Source organism: Grus americana, chromosome 15, assembly GCF_028858705.1.
Source record: "Grus americana isolate bGruAme1 chromosome 15, bGruAme1.mat, whole genome shotgun sequence".
Classification (NCBI taxonomy): Eukaryota; Metazoa; Chordata; class Aves; order Gruiformes; family Gruidae; genus Grus; species Grus americana.
Window position 1 is genome coordinate 2,673,061 of NC_072866.1, and position 19,247 is coordinate 2,692,307.

Below are 19,247 nucleotides of genomic sequence, written 5' to 3' on the forward strand. Positions count from 1 at the left end.
TGGAGAGAAGGGAGAGGAGCTGCCTGGTTCATCTGGGCTGTGCAGCCCAAAGGTAAAGGGAGACCCGGGTGGAAGGTTTTGGGGTCTGCCGGGAGGGTGGGCTGTGGGTGGGCTGTGGGGAAGGGTCCGGGCTGGCCTGGGAGGGGAGAGCTGCTGGTGAAAGGAACCTCCTCTTCTCTGTCAGGTGTCGCAGTGGCACGTGTGAGGGTGGGGGGACCTCCAAGCAAAGCCACCTGCCCTGTCTGGTGCATTGTCAGGGATTTGGGATGGGTTTCTTGGCAGTCACTTTTCCTCCCCCGCCCTGCTGGGAGATGGCTTTGTTATGTGAAAAGGACAAGGCTTGCCTTAAGTGGCGTTCCAGGAAATGTTGTTTCCCCCTGTACTGTGTATTTCTCTCTCAAGTACACACTTCATACACAGAAAAAGCTTCCGTCCTACTTACCGGTCTTAATAGGGGAAAACAAACAAGGTCCCTTCCCAGCTTTTGTCCTCTGTTTTTAGAGAAGACTTACACTTATGATCAAAGATTTTGTAATCAATTTTTTATTATATCATAACCTTCAATGAATGCAGTGTCACAGTCCAGTGGATATAAATTACAGTCATTCAAATAGCATTGTGTCATAAAAAACTCTTTAGCATGCTATGAAAAAAATCTGAATTTTAGTCACTGAAATGTCTCCATCCTCCTGTCTTTGTCATCCTTAAACCTCATAACTGGGCAGTCTTTGCCTAATGCAGAAAGATGATTTTAAATATCACATCTGTGCTGTCAGGGTTTGGAGGTGACCGCTTTGCAGAGGCTTGCCTCCATGCTTCCTTGTTGCTGAAGTTGACAAAATGTCTCTTGTAATTCTAAAACTTTTCTTAGATGATGAGAAAAGGATTTAAAATCTTTCACAGCCTTCAAGGACATTTCTGACATACAGTGCAAATTATCTGAAAGCAATTATTCATTTGCTTGCTTCATTAATCCGTAGGTAAAGCATGCCTCCCCAAGCTAGCACTGGTGTTGCCATCTGCCAGTGATAACGTGTTGCCAAACAGCTCGATTTGTATATATTTCTGTGTTTTCTTCCCTTCCTAATGCAGCCTCGTTTGTCTTGGAAAATACATTGTCATCATTTTTTATTTCCAACTGTGTAGTAACAGCTATCAAAAATATTTTGGTCCTTCTGTTTGTTCTAACACTTCCAAGGCTGCAGAAAAAACCCCGAGAAACAACTTTTCAACTAAGGTGTTAGTTGGTTTTTAAGTTAAAGAAAGGAGCAGCTACGTTACTGGCGTTGCACAAAGCTTCTGTCTTACCAAGATGTACTTGGTGAGCTCTGAGTGAGCTTTGGAAAAGACTGCTTCTAAATTCGCTGTGACAATCAAATGAGCTGTGGGAATGATTATGGATACCCCTTTGCAGCTACCACCACGTTGGTTTGTGTACTGTCACATTTCCTGCCTGAAAAAAATAGCCTCAATAGGTTTATTCTGAAAAGCTGTGCTGCAGATGTTTACATAATAACCTTGTGTGTGAGAAAAGAGCTGTTTTCTTGTACAGGCACAGTTCTGTGTGTGTCTGCTTCTCCAGGAGTCACCCTGTCTTTGTGGCGTTTCTTGAGTGGGTGTGATCCATCCTGGCGGTCCCTGCCGTGGCCAAGATCTGTGGAGCGGGGCCGGGTTAACTACAAAATACGGGAGTGCTGGGAAGCGCAGGGCGGTGACTGCTGTGCCTGCCCCCGGTACTGGGCCCACGGAGCCCAGGTACTACGCTCACAGCATTGAGGTTTCGAAGAGATAAATACGAGAGCAGTCCTTCAAGCAGTTAAGGGAACCGGAGCTGTTCTGGAAATGCGTTTCAAATGTACATGTTTGCTTCAGGTCGGTCCAGCATAAAAATCTCGTTCAGAGGCACTGCATATAAGCTGCTTGTTTAATGAAACACGAAGCGCCTGGGAGAGGTGACGCAGCCCTCAGCAACGGTGTCTCTGTGATTCAGTTGCTGTCCCCCGGAAGAGGGTTTCAGAGGTACCTGCAGTGTTTCTCTGCCCAGGTTCCTTGCATCTCCAGCTGCTGCCCAGGCAGTCATCTCATAAACTTGGATTACTAAGGACTGAGTGAGATTGCTAGGGATTTAAGCTTGAGCCTAAGCTCAGCACAATCTCACTCCTTTCCAAACACCAAAGGGCGCATCTCCAGTCTCGGGACCTGGGTCACTCATCTCTTGGAAGGGCACTGAGCCAAGTACACATCTCCACAGCTCTGGAAACTTTCTCCTTGGTGGGCATTTTGCTGTTCGCCTGACACCCGTGAGCCTGCCCGGACACGCAGAGCTCAAGCCTTGCCCTCCGCGGGTACCCTGAGGGAAACCCTTCGCCTGCGGGGAGACCCTCATCCAGCACCAGATGACCCACACGGGAGAAGCCAGACGAGCGCGCCAAGAGCGGGACCGGCGCCGCCATTTTCCGCCGCCCTCAGAGGCGAAGGCGCCGCCCGCCATTGGCCGCCGCCGTCACGTGACAGCGCCGCCGGCGCCCCGGGATCCGCCGCTGACGAGCGCAGGTAGCGGGGCCCTGCCCGGGGATGCCCCGGCCGTCCCTGCCGCCTCCCCGCCGCGCCTGGGGGAGCCCCCGCCACGGCCAGGCCCTGATCAGCACCCCCTGCCCTGCGGCTGCATTCATTTCCCCTGGGGTGCTGGGGAGCCCGGCGGTGGGGTGCTGGTTCCCGAGTGCGGAAGCCCCTCTGCTCGTAGCGGTCAGTCAAAGCTTAGCTCGTGTGACCCTCCCCATTTCTCTTCCCGGAGCAGGACCCCCCGGAGCAGAGCTGGAGATGATCTCCCACATGGATCAGAAGGAGGAACGGTGGTTCTCCCACCTCCACGCCTACGAAGGGACAACCGTTCTGAGTGACACCTGCACAGGTAAGGGCCCGGTGCAGTCATCTGTGAACCTGCCAGTGGGAAAAAAAAAACGGTTCCAGGATCTCCAGATCCTACCAGAATGCACAGGAGTGGTTGTACTGGGTCGGCCCGCGGTCCTTCCAGCTCTGTCTGCTGGCTCTGGCAATGGCCAGTACTGGAGACCCAGAGAAGAGCAGAGAAGCGGTGGCGTGTCCCTGTGTGCTTTCCCAGCCCCACACAATCTGTAGCTTCAGAAACTCCTGAGCTAGATGTGTGATGTTTTGATATCTCATAGTCCTTTGTGTATTTTCTTGCCTTCTGAATTTGTATATGTTTTAGCATCCGTGACAGCTTGCAGCAAGGAGTTCCGCAGCTTATTTGGCTGTTTTATGCGTCCCTGCCTGCTTTGGTTTGCTTTGAAGCTGCCTTCCAGTAGTTCTCTTGATGTCAGTAGTTTTTTATTTAGAACAGATGGTGCAGGATGGATCTGTATCCGCCCCACGGGTCACTTGTGTTTTTATAGTCCTCTGTGATATCCCCTATTAGTTGAGTCATCTCCAATACAGAAGCTGTGCCTTTGATCATTCATGTCACACCTCTGTATCTTTCTCAGCTCTATTAGAGTTTCTCTGAAACGGGGGATCCGTCCTCCCCTTGCATACAGTCAGGATGTGGGGTTTGAGCAGCAAGGCAGAATTACATTCTCTTTGGGTTTTTTTCCCCAACAATCGCTACCATTTGATTAGCTGCCAGGGAGCTGTAGTTTTCATCCGTCAGCTCTCATTCTAAGGTGCTATTTCTGAATGATACTAAGAACATCCTAGGCCCATCCTGGTGTAAGTGCAAGTATAGAGGCTGTTCCCCTCTGCAGTTCTTTGTTTACCTGCAGCAAATGTCCCCTGCCACCTGGTTGGTCAGTATCGTAAGGCTCTGCCACAGTTGATCTTTAAGTCAGCCTTTGTCGCTTTAACTCTGCATAACACAGAATCATCAGCAGATGTTTCCACCTCTCCTTTCCCTCCCTTGCCACCTTATCTCACAGCACCTTAGTGTCTTCATCAGTCTTGGTAAAGGACAGATGTCTTTTGGGAATGCCTTTGAGCTCCAGATCTCCCTTTTGCTAAAGCTGGTGACATCTCTGAAGAACTCCGAGTGCCTTGTGAAGTGACACTTCTCCTTCCAAAGACCATGCCAGCTCTTCCCCAATCTGCCCGCTTTGGCCATCTCTCCATTAATTCTCTTACTCTGGTTTCTGCTCGTTTGCTTGGAATGTCTGCCGGGCCCCCGATCTCCCCTTAAGCCCTTTCTCTGGCATCGCACTAGCCACCTCCCAGTCCCCTGACAGTGAGATAGCCCAGTCGGGAGTCCAGCAGCGTGGTGAGGTGGCGTGAACAGCCTTGACCAAAGGTCTGTGTAGCTCCACGTCCTGTCTCAGGGATTCAGGGACTGGCCAGACCTGGGTGCCAGGGAAAGGGATATGGTAAGCATACAGTGACCCCTCCCTAGCACAGTCCACTGTCCTCCAGCAGCCTGAGGCTTACTCATGACGGTGACGTCTTACTTTCAATAGTTGTTACAGGTTTCTCTTCTGCAAACTCTTGAATTCAGTGCTGGAGACAATTGCTGTGTCCTCCCACTGCTGTGAGACAGGCCAGAGCACCAGCCAAATTGCTGACTTGAGAAAGAGAGATCCAAGGGTACATTTAAGGTGATACTTAGGTTCTCTCCCAATACGTACGCTTACTCTGCTTACCTGGAGCTTGTCTTGTAGCTGTAGCACTGGAAATCTTGGATGTAGCAGAGGCTCATGGGCTGAGGGAGAACTGCATTCTTCCTGTCTTAATTCATTTTTGCCAGTTCAGCCTTATGCTTCCAATATTAGTTCCTCAGCATTGTAAACTCTCTTTCCAAAATATCTGAGTGGCTCCCTCTCTCACCTTGTGAGAGAGAAGGGTCACACCCTTACTATTCTTCCATTCAAAATACCTCCAGTGAGTTCCAGGCATCATGATTTTGATCATACCCTTTACAGACAACTTGTCCTGGATGCCACTGAAGATACCTAGGAGCTCAGAGGTAACAAAAATGGTTGTAGATGTTTCATAGCTGAGAGCTGGAGCCATGGCTGTAATCATTGCAACAAGAAGCTTGAAACTCCTGACCTTCCCCCAAAAGTACAGAAAGCCATAGAAGACGTGATTCTCGTGTACTTTGAAGGCCTTTCATGTACCTTGTAAAGAACCAAAATTCCATGTAAGTACCAAAGCGAGGGTAGGTGAAGGATATTTCTTTGTGCACAACAGCAACACAACTTCACTAGCTCACTCAGTAAGTCTGGCATACAGGTGAAGAGCTTCATGCTGGCCTGCCAGAAATGTCCTCTTCTTACCCTGTCTTTGGACCTTTTTGTTTTCCTCCAGGCCTGGGTGAAGTAGCTGCAGACAAATGGAAATGCCTTCATGGTGAAGAGCAAAGTTCCAATTTCTGTTCCTTTCAAGGGATGATTTTAATGAAAACTATATGGAGGAAGAAGTGGCATCACTACCCCACCAAAATGCCATAAAAGGTGTCTCAGGAGTTCACTGTGAAATCATATCGTGACGTTTTCCTATACTGACTAGAAAGAGGAAGATGAAATATGTACGTATCTCAGGCTGGGTTGAAATTCTAGACTCTCCTTCCTTTATTGCATACTTATGGTTCAGTAGCAACTCTCCTCTTCCAAGGCATGCACTTCCTTATCACAACTCTGCCAGACCACAGGAAGTGCCTGTGGTTTGTACATCAATCCCACGCAACTGATAAGTTACCAGTTTACTTCACAAGAGTTTTCAGAGAACCAGGAGGTTCCGTTGAATCTTTAAGTAGGCAAATGTGGAGGTCTGTGTGTTTGCGGCTTTAGTCCTCAGCCTATTCCATATTTTGGGTCTACGTATGGTCAACAGCAAGTCATCCTTCGCCCCTGGAAGTCCGTAGAAAGAGATCATCTGGAAATCTATTTCCCTGATTGACCTGTCTTAAACCTGGATGTGATGCCTCTCTTCAGACATACATGTTGTCATTTCTGCATGCCATGTACATCCCTCTGACACCCATTTACCCTTCCCAGCAAAACGGTGCGTATCACACAGGTCCTGTCTTGCCAATTTAGCGTATGAGCCCTCAGGAAGCCTGCAAAGAGCTACCTTTCCCTGCTGACAGCAAAGGCCGCAGCCTCGTTGGGGGTGCGTGCTTTTGGACCTGCTAGGATAGGGCTGGAAGGAGTCACTGCTCTGTGTAAATACTCTAGAAATCTCTGCAAGCGCCTTGTCTTGGGAAGGTTTTCAGCTGACCTTGAGTCTGCGCAGCATAGATTCATACCCTTTATGCTTGTGCAAGACTTTATGTGAATAAGAGGGCAGGGATTTGTTCACTGCCAGTGTCCCAGGAGCCATTCATAACTGTTACTTCCGCTGACTTGCGCTACCTTCATCTTCTATGTTTATCGGATTTCCTCAGTGCATAATCTGGAGTCAGCCATGAAGGATCTTCAGTTCACCCACCACCTTTCACAACAGATTTGTTCTGCACCAGTGGAAGCATAAAGTTACGTTTCTTCTGCTCTAAGACTGGCATAAGCCAGGCCCCAGGTGCCCTCTTTGTGTCATGCCGTAGGACCAGGCTCTCCTTTGTTCATCGTCTCTCTCTGCAATACTAGCAGCACAAGAGCAGGGAGGTTGCATCTGTTGCAACCCAAGTAACGTTCTGTCGAACAAGACAGTTCTTCATGGCCCTCCTCTGACTCCTAGTTCAAGTTTTAATAATGTTTTCAGATATAATATCCTGGAAGAGCAGTTATCTTTCCCATTCAAGCACTAAACTTTACCTCTAGTATGCCAATAATTTCAGCAGATTCGGGTTCTGGCAAAGCATGCAGGGCTATTTCCAGGGTTTGTTCCTGAGAACACTCTGAAAAATCCACTGAGTAGTTTGGAGGGGAATATCAGAACTTTTTATACTTAAAGTCAATCTGCTCAATTTTTATAATTTGGCACCTTTTGATTTCCCCTGTCCAAAGTTTCCTGCCTGTGACTCCTCTCTGGATTCTCATTTTATTGCAGCTGAAGATGGGATTGTGAGCAAGAAAGAGGAAAATGCCCACCAAGGCATCCCCGGGCCAGCAGAACCGGAGCGTTTACTCTCGGGACTCTCCAAGGAAAACAGTTCTCAGAGTCCTGCGCAGGACCCAGTCCTCCCACGCAGGTCAGAAAGGGTTCAGAGACCTCTGGGGAAGAGGCAAAGCCGAGTGACGCTATGTGGAAGAAGTTTCAGGAGGCTGCCGGATATTATCCAGCAGAGAAATCCTTCTGCGAGGAGACTGACGATATGTGGGGACTGCGGGAAGAGCTTCCGGGTGAGCTCCAACCTCGTCCAGCATCGGAGAATCCACACTGGAGAGAAACCCTTTGCCTGCACCGAGTGTGGGGAGAGCTTCCGTCAGCAGTCGCATCTCATCCAGCACCAGAGAATCCACACAGGGGAGAAGCCCTACAAATGCTCCGAGTGCGGAAAGAGCTTCAGCATGAGCTCGAAGCTGATCCGGCACCAGGTAACCCACACCGGGGAGAAGCCCTACAAGTGTGCTGAGTGCGGGAAGAGCTTCTCTGGGAACTCGCAGCTCGTCCAGCACCAACGAGTGCACACCGGGGAGAAACCCTATGAGTGCAGTGACTGTGGGAAGAGCTTCAGTGTGAGCTCAGCACTGACGCGACACCAGCGGGTCCACACCGGGGAGAAACCCTACGAGTGCACGGAGTGCGGGAAGAGCTTCAGCCAGAGCTCTGAGCTCATGAAGCACCAGCGGGTCCACACTGGGGAGAAGCCGTACGAGTGCTCCGAGTGCACGAAGAGCTTCACCGTGAGTTCAGCCCTCATCCAACACCGGCGGTTCCACATGGGCGAACGCCCTTACAGGTGCACCGAGTGTGGAAAGAGCTTCACCGTGAGCTCCCACCTCATCCAGCACCGCCGCTTCCACACTGGGGAGCGTCCCTTTGAGTGCACCGAGTGTGGGAAGAGCTTTCTGTGGAGATCAGCCCTGCTCCGGCATCACCGGGTCCACACAGGGGAGAGGCCCTATGCCTGCGCTGACTGCGGGGACAGCTTTCGGCAGAGCGCCCATCTCATCCAACACCGGCGTATCCACACCGGGGAGCGTCCCTACACCTGTGCCGACTGTGGGAAGGGCTTCACCGTGAGCTCTGCGCTCCTCCGGCACCAGCAGATCCACAGGGGTGGGGAGCCCTAGGGAGGAGCAAATGTGGGGAGCAGTTAGGTCTGATACCCTGCGAGTGTCCCTGGGGAGCACAGCCCAGCGTCTCTCTCTCCCTTCGCTCTCTTGACCGCCCTGCTTGCAGAGGGTGAAAGCAGTTTCTTTTTAGGAGAACGAGTCGTAAAAAAGAGAGGTGGAAGAAGGGGAGAGTTGGTACAAGGAGCTGAATTGGAGGTCTGGGGAAGCGTGTGTGACACAGCAGGGGAAAGAGGGGGTGTTTGGAGGGAGAGCTCCTGGGAGAGGGAAAGGAAGTGGTTTGAAAAGGCTGGAATGCACTTGGCGGTGCAAAACCTTGCCTTTTCCCCATGCACACGTTTTGGACAATTCATAGAGTGAACCAAACGGACCATCTGAGAGCCTGCAACGCTCTCACTACACAAACAAAACCCCTTGCGTTCCCTCCCTGCCGCTGCTTTGCTCAGGGGCTCTGCGTTGCCTTCCTCGGGCCGCGGGTCGTAGCACAGAGAGCCCAAAAGCCTGGTGCGCCTCAGCTCCCCGTGCTGTCCCCCGACCCTGCCCTGCCTGGCTCTGCCCTGCCTGGCTCTGCCCTGCCTTCGCCGGCCGGCGGTGCGAGCGGGGCCTCCGTGCCGCGCTGGTGGTGGTCGCCGCCTGAGCGCGTGGGGCTTGGTGTCCGGCCGGGCAGGGGCCGGAGCTCCCGTGGGAGCCGCACCCTGTGTTAGCGAGCTCTGATTGTGTCTAAACCCGCCAAATAAAACCATGGTTGAACCCGCCGTTTCCACCATTTTCCTTCGCCGCCTTCCCCCCCCCCCCCCGCTATGGCACCGCCTGCGCGGCGTCACGCGCTGGCCGTCCCCAGGGCGGGGCCTCGCGCGACGCTGGAGGTCGCCGTTGGCCGATGGGGAGGGGGGTAGAGCTGCTGTGTGACGTCGCGGCCCGCCTCCACCAATCGGCGGCGCGTGCCGTCCGCGGCTCCTGATTGGCCTCGCCGTCACCGCTTCGTCAATAAATCCAGGGCGGTCGGACTGGGCCTTTGTCTCGCGCCGCGGGGCAGAGGGCGGGCGTCGGCGGCGGGTGAGTGCGCGCGGCGCGTCTCTATGGCAACGCGGCCGGGCCTGCTCCGGAGGTGACGGGCGGGCCGGTACCGGGCTCAGGCCCCCGGGACTTCCCCCTCCCCTGGGGCTTCCCCCCGCAACGCAGGGTTCTGCTCCGTCTGCACTGGGCCCTCGCCGCTTCCCCGCCAAGGGAAGGAGGCCAAGCTCCCCCGAGCTGCCGCGGGAGGCAGCGGCCCCGTCTCCCCGCTCCCGAAGGCAGGTGGGCCCGGTAGTCTGCGGCTGGGGGACGCTCGGCCGGGAAGCCCGTCCGGGCCGTCTCAGGGTGGTGTCCGTGCGCCTCTGCCCTCCGGGTCCTGGGGCGGCTGGGCCGGGGGCCTGTGGCTCAGCCCCTTGCCCTGCCAGCCGCGGGGAGGGATATCTCGGCCGTCCTGCCCGCCGTGCCCCGGGCTGGGCTGCTGGCTGGGACGCCGGTGCGGTGCGTGGCGGGCCGCGCAAGGACGGTCCGTAACGCGTTCGGGGTCCGCAGCGCCCGTCTGCGAGCTGCGTGCTCGTGACTAGCCGAGCTGTGGCGCCGGGCCAGGCCAGCGCTTGTCTGGCCGCCCTCGTCTCTTCCCTCCCTTCCCATGGGCGAGTGTCTGCACGGCAGCTGAGGAGGTGTGCCAGAACGGGTGCCTCGCATCCCCGCTGTGATTCCTGCGCGCAGCTTCTCCTGGAGGGTGCCCTGGTCTGTCGGGACAGGAGTCCTGTGCCAGGTTCTCATGGTGGCATGGGAGCGCTTGGCTCTTTTTGACCCAGCTGAGCTCTGGGAAGGGCTTGGAGGACAAAGGTCTCTCAGGCCTCTTGCTATCCCTGCTTTTCCATTGTTGGGTGAAACAAATGTCTTATTCAAGCCTCACGGTGCCTAGCACTTGTATGTATTCTGTACGTCACCCATAAGTGCCTGTCACTGGCCCCGCTCGGGGTGTCCCTGGCAGAGCCAACTGTGTGATAGGACAGGCAGGGCAAACGCTGGCTTTCCCCAGAGTAAAGGCTGTTTGATATATTCGTGGGTGTCTGTCTGTCAGACTGTGCTTTTCCTTCCCCCAGATCCAACCCTGACTGACCTGCCCCTTGAGTAGTTCTCCTAGCCGATGTGAGAAAATAGATTCCTGATGTGCTGCCTGACGCAAGGGCCACTTCCCAAAGTCTGGAATTGGGCAAGATCTGAGAACTCACCAGGAGTTTCCTGGTCAATTTGTTGAGGTGCTGGACTGCAGCTCTTGGGGACAGAAGTAGTGTTTGCATGGGCACTGCTAGAAGTATCTTAGACTTGAGGTATTGCCTAATTTTAGGCTGCGTCCAGGTGAAGTCTTAAACCTACCTGGGATTAGGTAACGTAGTAATTTATTCTGTGAGTCTCCATTTCCAGGAGCAGCCAGTGCCAAATACCTCCCCAGAGGGAGGAGGAGATGTGACGCTCTCCTGATGTTCTTGCCAGGTTACCTCTGTGATGACTCTTCAAGCCGTTAGGCCTGGAGTTCTGGGGTTTGTCTCCACTGCAACAATGCTTAGGTAGGTCTGGCCACACTTTGCTGCATGTTAAAGCAAGGACGTAAGCGCTGCGTGTGGGAAAATACCTTTAAGTTGCATGCTAGTTGAACAGCAAACATGAACTCTGTACTGCCTGGGTGTTTGTGAATTATTGAACTTTTCCAGAGGGTGCCCAGGCAAAGTCAGGACTTGCAGTCCTGCTTTCCTGCAGCAGCAGTGCCTACTTCCTTCAAAAGGCATGGGATTATTGGGATTAAGTGTCTTCCCACACAGAGAAGAACAGCTGTGCATCTTGACTGTGAAGCTTGCTGTGGAAATGGGTATAGGGGCAAACTAATTGCTGGCTAGATGAGATAGGGATATTTTCTCAGAGGGTTTAAACACCATTATTGGGAAATAAATGTTTGGAGTGCTGGGGTGTTCTATACCAAACATTCTCTCCACTCTCCAGCCCGGCTATCCCAACTCCCATAGTTGTTGGACTTCACCCAAGCAGGCTGCTCTCAGGGCTCCAGGGAGGTATGTGTTTACCCTGAACATCAGCCAGGTTCTTGATGAGCAGAGCTCCTCGTAGCAAATGAAACGACGTTCCAGCCTCTGCAGGGGAGGCAGGCAGCTGCTCGAACCTCCCCCTTGGTGTGTGCGACACTGCCTCTTTCAGAGGAGCAGAATGCCCTGAGAAACCAGGGCTTTGACCAGTGACTGTGTTATGGGCTCTCAGTTGCCAGTTTTTTGAATAAAAGCAATGATGTTTGGTGGTAAGAGAGACAAAATTATTTTGATTTCCCCTCCTCCCAGTTCTCATGCAATATCCTAATACTGAAAAGGACAGGGGTTTGATTTGTGCTGACTTGTCTCCTGAATTCACAGCTTATCAGGGAGGTGTCTGTACTAGAGATGGTATCAGGAAAAATTGAAGCTTCCATATTTTTCTGTACGTGTACTGGCCTCACTTCAGGCTAAAGGGACTGGTGTCATCGCTGCCCTGCCTATTGCTATAGAGATGAACATCTCAGACTGACCCTCTACGAAAAAAAGCCATGGGAGATACAAGTCTGAGAGTGCACCAAAGTCCTTAAATGACTTTTTGTGTGCTAACCCCTTCTTCCAACAGCAGACAATGCTACTGGAACAATAATTCACTGTTCTGATTGATTGTGCTTCTACACCACTAGTAACAAGCTTGGGTAAAGGCTTCTGAGACCCCATGAGATGCCTCCTGTGTAGCACAGAGAGCAAAGCTCCCGCATTGGTGAGTGCTGCTAAATGTGGGTGTGGAGGCTCTAACGAGTGAGTTGGTAGACTTGTCTTGGACAATGCTGACTTCAGGAGCCATGCCGTGTCTGTCTGGCCAGTGGTTGCCTTTGTTGCTGCTTTTTACTAATTTCTGAGGTTTGATCTGATGTGTTGCTTTGGGCTGGAGTTAACATCAGCCTTCAGGCCTCTGCCGAGGGATGAACAGTGCTGAAGTGCTCTTTGTGGCTCTGCTCTCACCTGCTGCTTTGTACCGGCGGCTGTTGCAGGCCTGGCAGCGCGCAGACGCAGCATACCCTTCCTCCAGGATTCTAGCTCTCCCAAAGTATAAGATAAATCAGAACCAGTTCATCTAGTTTAATTTTGGAATCTGCATTTCTTGAGCAGTGCCTGTCCTGAAGTAAGCTGAGCAGAAAGCCAGGGCGTCATGAAAACTTGCGTGTCTGTATTGGCAGGAGGCTGGCTGTGCTGTGTGGGGGGCAAGCAGGCTGTGCCCCTGTGCCCACGACAGGCTCCTGGCCGAGCCCAGACAGGTTATTTGCCTCTTTGCTTTGGTTTTCCTTCCCCACGGTGGGTGTTTCCTGCTGCTCAGAGCTGTGTGATGAGGGAAGGTAGGTCCTGTTTGCTGACCTGGTGTGAACGTGCTTGCAGTTCTACTGAGTGATCAAGTAGACAATACAGCACCTGAACCTGGTTTCCTCAAATGTCTCTGAGCCCTTTGCTGATGTGCCTTTCTGCCCTGGCTGCCTCATCCTGCCCTGAACTTCTCTATCCTAGGGATGAGGAGGCTGTGTCGTGCCCCCAGTGACTGCGCTGGGCTGGCTCGTGTCACGAAGTAATGTGTTTTGGTCGGTCCTCCCCTTGGGGAAGGCTCTGTCCCAGTGAGCCCCAAGGCCGTGTGATCACGGGGAAACCTTCGCCCTGGTGATGTGTCCCCCAGGCTGGGTGCTGTGCCGTGCTGCACCCAGGGATGGGTGCTCAGACCTGGCTGAGTCCTGCCAGAGCATGGAGGGCAGCGAGAGCGGCTGTAAGACAGGGCTTAAAACTCAGGGGAGAGGAACCAGAGGGCAGTTAACTTCTCACTGGTGAGCTTGGTGTGAGCTGGGAGCCAGCAACTGATGGGCTGGTTCTGGCTCTGTGCTAACAAGCTTGGCGAGCGCGCAGCTGCTCCTCTGCTGTTCTCCCAGCCTGCAGACATGCAGATGCAGCCCACCAAGGGAGACTGAGCTGAAGTGGAAGAGCGTGGAGGGATGGCTCCCTTGCAGCGAGTGCTCTCCAAAGAGCCAGCAAGCAGCTTAGTTCCTTGCTGGTCTGGCCAGGCTGCCTGTAAGGTGGTGGTGCTGCTCTGCGCAAAGCTGATTACAGGTCCATTTTATAAATGAGTTGGCTGGATTTCTGGCTTAACAGGGGTGTTTGGCTGGTGTAAGCCAGGTGTCTCACTCCTGCTTCCAGGTACCTCTTGTGCATCCTGCTACGTCTGAGGAGATTTTTTTTTTTCTTTTGCAAGAGAGGAGGGAGAACCCAGTTACTTGAGTACAGCCTGGGAAAGGCAGAGCAGTGAAATCTGCCCCTGCTTTGGAAGTTCCTCTTCACACACTCTGTTGCAGGGAAGGCTTTTGTTTCCCCTGGGAGCTGCCCGACTTCAGAGCTTAGCTGGCCTAATTCACAGCTCTTCCAGGGGAGGCTTCATACCGCTGTGGAAACAAAGTGGCTTGCTCTTCCTCCTGACTGAAGGAGAGGTGCTTGCCTTTCTAGTTACTCTGCTCAGAGCCTGACATTGAATGACGTATTTGGTAGCACCAGTGGAAAGCAGCTTTCTCGCAATTTCAACGCAGATTGCTAATGTTGAGGTCTCTGGTCACCTTCAGCAGCCATTCTGAAGTGGGAAACCTAACACAGGCTGCTTGCTGTGTTGTAGGTCTCCTCTGAGGTTAACATTTGGTGAACTGGGTGTTACCACTGAGGTTCACCTGGGGTAACTAAACTGAACCAGCACTGCTTGCTCAGAAGTGCCTGGTGTGCAGTGGAAATGGCCAGCAGCTGCTCCTTACCACCCTGTGTGGTGTCGCAGCTCAGAGGCTCCTCACTAGACTGCTCACCATGTCATACCCGTCCCTTTGCTAAGGCAGCTTCCCTCTAAAACCCTCTCTAATTTTGCCTTTCAGATTGTCTGATCTCTAGCACTGATCAGCAATGCCATCAGCTATGGAGGGCTCAGAGGGGGGAGAAGAAGGGGAAATCTTGAGCTATGAGGAAACAGAAGATGACAATGTCAGGTGAGTCCTGTCTTGCAACACAGCACAGACATGGTCTTGGGCAAGGCAGGAGACCTTCCAGGTAAAGGAGTGATCTTTCTCCTCGCCTGAAAGGAGTGAGGGACTCCAACAGGTGATTAACCAAATATATGTGCAGTAAAATCTGTTTAATCAAACTGTACTGGAAGGGATGGGAAGGAGCAATCTGGCTAATGCTGACAACAAGCAGTTGGGGTTTTTTATTCTCTACTATCAAACTCAAATTTCAGAAATGCTTTGACCATTTGGCAATTGTGTTTGTGCCTTCCTGGCCAAGGTGAGCCAGTTTTCCGTGGCTCGCTGGGCAGTCTCATGTGATACCAGCTGCTTCTTTTGAAAGATGACCCTAGAGGTGAACTCTGCTCCAGTGAGCTGCCTCTCTTGCCTTTGCAGAATACGTGCTGGTCTAGGCAAGAATCTTTTCTTGGAAGTTAGTTTAAAAAACAAATTCACACACGTGCTCTAAAAGCTGAGGCTTCAGATTTGGAAAATGGGAAGGGTGAATAGGGTGCTTCCCAGAATACCTAGATGCACTTGACAGGCTCAGTTTCATAAGAAATTAATGCTCTCTGGCTCTCCTGGCACATCCAGGCCTTGTCCAGTCCTTAGCTGCAGTGTTCAGCTGCGCAGTGGGTCTGGAGTGTTCAAAGTCTCTTACAGCTAATAAGAACATACTATCTGTAGCAAGCCAGTCCTAAAAACTGTAAGGCACGCTCTGGCATCATTTTGTGTGAGTGTATGTGTCGATAACACTGTACCAGACTCCAGGTAAGTGCAGTGGCTGTAACCTAAAAATCATAGATTATTGTTTAGAAAGACAACTTGTAGAAACCTGGAAAACCAGTGTGATTCAGGATAAATGAACTTTTTAAGGATGTTCTTGTCCTGTTTTGCCATTTGGCTCTCATCTTCCTCTCTGGCAGTTGATACCCAAGTCAGAAGAGCTAGGGCCCTGTCTGTGTGTGCATCTGCTCTTACCTCCAGAGTGATGAAGGAGGATGCCACTGAGGCTCCTGTGCCCTTTAGCCTGCCCCGGTAGTTGCTCTTTGTATGCTCAAGGCCTCCTTTTGTGGTATTGTTTGGACTCACATGGATGAGAAGCAAAAGTAATGGTGCAGGGATCAGAGGATCCTTGGCAATTGCTTCAGCATCCTCGGTGCAAGCCCCATCCCTCCCAGAAGGACAAATCCAGTTGGCACATGGGTGCCCGCATCTGTGGAAGGAGCCTCTGGCTGCTGCTACCCTGCTGCTTCCTCCTGGTGGTGCCAGCCTGAGGGATCCCACCTTGGGCCTTCTCCAAACTGAGCCTGAGAGGGTAGGGAGTGGGGGGGGGGAATCCCTGTAAACACAGCAGGGCCAAACTCGTTACTGCGTGTGGAAGTGGGGTGAAAGTAGCTCTCCCTGTTTGCCTGCAGTCCCACCGACCTTTCAGAGCTGCTGAAGGAGGGGACTAAGGAATCCCATGACCGTGCGGAGAACACTCAGTTTGTCAAAGACTTCCTGAAAGGACGGATCAAGAAGGAGCTCTTCAAGGTGAGTGCTGCTCTGCTCCTGTGGCAGAGAAGCTCTTTGACATACCCAGTGACTGGTGCAGACTGTGTGGAGGGGGTGGGGGGAATCCAGACTGAACAATCAGAACTATGGGAGGGCACTGTACCTACAGCTGGGGCCCCAGGGGTGAGGAGCACGCTGGCCCAGCACAAGTTCGATTAGGTGGAAGTGCTGGGTTTCTGGCCACGCATCTGCTGGCTGCATCACAGGTACTGGTAGCATAAGCTGTTCAGGAGTGAAATCCTGGTGAGATTACAGCACTTATTCCATCCTCTGAAGAGCAGGCTGTTTTCCATAGACTTCAGGTTGGATTGCTTTCTCCTCTGTACAGAAGAGATGGTATCCTGGGTCTGAGCAGCACTGTCTGATCCTGAAGGTCTTGGCATAGACAGTAGCCTCCTATAGCACAAGGCTGTTGGTGCTAGTTGTACCTTTTGGATGAAGTTTGTCCCTGCGCCTTGCTCTCAAGGTGACAGGAGGCCTGGAGCATGCAGCTGGCAACATTCAACTAATTCTTATCTCACGCTCTGTAGGCGTTGTTGTTATGAATGCAGATAGAGAAGAGCTTCTGATCCTTATGTATGGGCTTTGCAGGCTGGTTTTGTGTCCAGCCTGGGGGTTTCTGCCTTGTTCACCCCAACTCCGTGCAGGGGGGAGTAGTCCCGAGGTGTGATGTGCCAATCCAGCGAATGGCTTCTCACTGGCTGTGCTTTGTCCGTAGCTGGCCACCGTGGCACTTTACTTCACGTACTCCGCTCTGGAAGAGGAAATGGATCGCAACAAGGACAACCCAGTCTTTGCTCCTCTGTATTTCCCCCTAGAGCTTCACCGGAGAGAAGCGTTGGTCAAAGACCTGAAATATTTCTATGGAGAAGACTGGAAAGAGAAGATCCAGTGTTCGGAGGCAACTCAGCACTATGTGCACAGAATCCATCATGTGGGACAACATGAGCCAGAGCTGCTGGTGGCTCACGCTTACACACGCTACATGGGGGACCTCTCAGGTGGCCAAGTGCTGAAGAAGGTAGCCCAGAGGGCCCTGAAGTTGCCGAGCACTGAGGAAGGGATCCAATTCTACATGTTTGACAACATTTCCAATGCACAGCAGTTCAAGCAGCTCTACAGAGCGAGGATGAATGCTCTGGACTTGGACAAGAACACCAAGGAAAGGATTGTGGAAGAGGCCAACCGAGCCTTCAGATTTAACATGCAGGTACTGAATCCCTTGAGCCCCTGTATGTGTGGGTGCTGCTGCTTTGGGCTCCAGACCAGCTCTTAGGTTCAGCTTAATTCAGACAGACTGCTCATCCAGGCCCAGCAGTTTGGGTCTGAGACCACCAGAGCCCTTCCATCTGGTAGGGGTGGGATTCTAGTTTGAAAGGCGCTTCCGCTAGCTTCTGCAGACACGACTGGTGCTGGGCAGGAATTCCTCCCATGCCCCAACCCCCCAGTCGAGCCTTTGATTAGGGCAAAATTGAGCTGACTTCACCACAAGATTCCTGTGGGCTGTGTGGCTCTGAAGCAGCAGGAAGAGCAGAGCTCTTGCTCCAAGACAGCCTCAAATTTGAGCGTGTTACACCGCACTGGTTACAGTTTGTCTCCTGTCTCATGTCTGACGTGTTGCCTAATGGCCAAAAATGTCTGTAGCCTCTTGTTCCTTCCCATCATTTGCCTTTCCTAAAACCTGACTGAGCTGCCTCCCTGCCCCAGGGGGATGAACGCAGCCTTAGCTACTGTGGGGAAGCTTTAGTCTGTGCCTATAGCAGGTCGTTGTGTGTCTGCGGGAGGGAGGGGAGAGCGTGTGGCCTCGTACTCCCACTTGCAGCAGCCTGGATGGCAAATGGCAGGGCAATGCCATGTCCGTCTTGCTCCTGCCTCTGACTTGATGCTCTGGGAATAGGCTGCGCCTTTTCGGAGCCATAGCATGTGCCAGATGTCACTGCGGGTCTGCCACAAGGTGCTCCGAAATGAGTAGCAAATGCTGTCTTTGGGTGGAGGGAGGCAGGAGAGGCTCTTGCCTGTTCTCTGGATCCTTCCAGGGCTCCAGATGGAAGCTGCCAGTCTCTGCCTGCTCACGTACTTGCTGTGTGACCACTTGCAGGTATTTGATGAACTGGACAAGATTGGCAGGTCGCTGACAGAAGCAGCCCAGGATGGAGGCTTTCCAGTCCACGATGGGAAAGGAGACCTACGCAAATGCCCTTACTATGCAGACAAACTAGGTAGGTCACGGTCAACAACAGAGCTGCCACATGCGTATGGCACAAGACTCACAGCAGTAACGGTGCTCTCTGTGTTCTAGCAGGCAAGGCAGGAACCGGCTGCCCTTATGACGCTGCCGTGGCCTTGGCAAAGCAGCCCCTGGTGCAGCTGATCCTGGCGGCCTGCGTTGCTGTGGCGGCAGGAGCTGCAGCGTGGTACATCATGTGATGGGGAGAGCGGTGCCTGGCTCTAAAGGGCGGCCCTGTCCTTTTTCAAACTGTTCCCTTGCTGTTGGTGGTGAGTTGACTGCAGGGTGGAAGTAAGAAAATAAACAGGAATCCTGCGGGACTGTCAAAGACTCTTTGCACACCAATAATGCAAGCACTGTAATATAATGTCTTTAGCTGACTAGTGTACAGGACTGATCCGGAGTGAGGATTCCACTTCAGCACGGCCCTACCCAGGCTGGGGCAGCTTTTAAGGCTAGAGATGTCCTGTCTTGTACCAGCAAAGGCTTCATGTGCGTGCTTGGCTTTTCATCCCCTTCCTGGGAGCAGTCGCCGGAGGGAGTTTCCTGCCCTGGGCTGCAACCCCAGAATGTGTCACCAGCCTTTGCAGTGAAGAGCGCTTGGTTTCCTACCGTGAGAAACATGTTTTGGTCATGCTGCAGTGGCTGTGACGTGGGGCTGCTCGCTCAAAGGGCTGTCCTGCATGTCACAGTGTCCCCGGGACCAAGTCGAAGGGGGTTGGAGGAAGCTGACTGGGGTGGGGTGGTTTAAGGTGACAAATGTCTATCGTGCAGCACTGGGCTTGTTGGTTGTTGTGTTTTGTTTTGTTTTTTCTGAAGCCTTGACTGGAATAAAAAGTTGCAACGCTGTAGCTGGGGAAAGCTGAAAGCACATCACTGGGCCAAGAGGTATAGGGCTGGGGGGGATGCCGGAAGGCTGGGGAGGAGTTTAACGGGGAGAAGGGGGGTGCATACCCACTCCCACGCTGTTCTATGTGTCTCTGACTCACATGCTCCCTGAGACACTCCTGCCCTTACACACCGCTCTGTCCCTGCTGCCTCCCCTGGGGTTTCTCCCAGCTCCTGGGGGGAGGGGACCCACTGCCCCTGCTTGAAGGGCACAGCCAGGCACTGTCAGGGCCTGGGGCTTTCCCTGGGTGAGGGGCTTCTGCTCTGCTGGGGGCAGCACTTCCCC

The 19,247-nt window shown here is 52.8% G+C and overlaps 2 protein-coding genes across 11 annotated transcripts; both read left to right on the top strand.

The window, feature by feature from the left end:
- Window positions 1–2,408: 2,408 nt before the first annotated feature.
- Window positions 2,409–8,929, top strand: LOC129213508 (zinc finger protein 501-like). Of its 3 annotated transcripts, none has more exons than XM_054843652.1 (3): window positions 2,409–2,553; window positions 2,798–2,911; window positions 6,991–8,929. In XM_054843652.1, the coding sequence occupies exons 2-3, from the start codon at window positions 2,821–2,823 to the stop codon at window positions 8,175–8,177; spliced, it is 1,278 nt and encodes a 425-aa protein (XP_054699627.1). In that variant the 5' UTR covers window positions 2,409–2,553; window positions 2,798–2,820; the 3' UTR covers window positions 8,178–8,929. The 3 variants fall into 3 exon arrangements, with proteins under 3 accessions (XP_054699627.1, XP_054699626.1, XP_054699629.1); XM_054843654.1 differs by lacking the exon at window positions 2,409–2,553 and adding an exon at window positions 5,311–6,006 and having other exon boundaries at window positions 2,575–2,911; XM_054843651.1 differs by having other exon boundaries at window positions 2,549–2,911.
- Window positions 8,930–9,113: 184 nt separating this feature from the next.
- Window positions 9,114–18,924, top strand: HMOX2 (heme oxygenase 2). Of its 8 annotated transcripts, none has more exons than XM_054842945.1 (7): window positions 9,153–9,233; window positions 10,692–10,765; window positions 14,164–14,274; window positions 15,708–15,825; window positions 16,565–17,056; window positions 17,945–18,065; window positions 18,149–18,924. In XM_054842945.1, exons 3-7 carry the CDS (start codon window positions 14,192–14,194, stop codon window positions 18,271–18,273), a joined length of 939 nt encoding a protein of 312 aa, XP_054698920.1. In that variant the 5' UTR covers window positions 9,153–9,233; window positions 10,692–10,765; window positions 14,164–14,191; the 3' UTR covers window positions 18,274–18,924. The 8 variants fall into 8 exon arrangements, with proteins under 8 accessions (XP_054698918.1, XP_054698912.1, XP_054698920.1 ...); XM_054842939.1 differs by lacking the exon at window positions 9,153–9,233 and adding an exon at window positions 12,386–12,531 and having other exon boundaries at window positions 10,694–10,765; window positions 18,146–18,924; XM_054842943.1 differs by lacking the exon at window positions 10,692–10,765 and having other exon boundaries at window positions 9,114–9,233.
- Window positions 18,925–19,247: the final 323 nt, after the last annotated feature.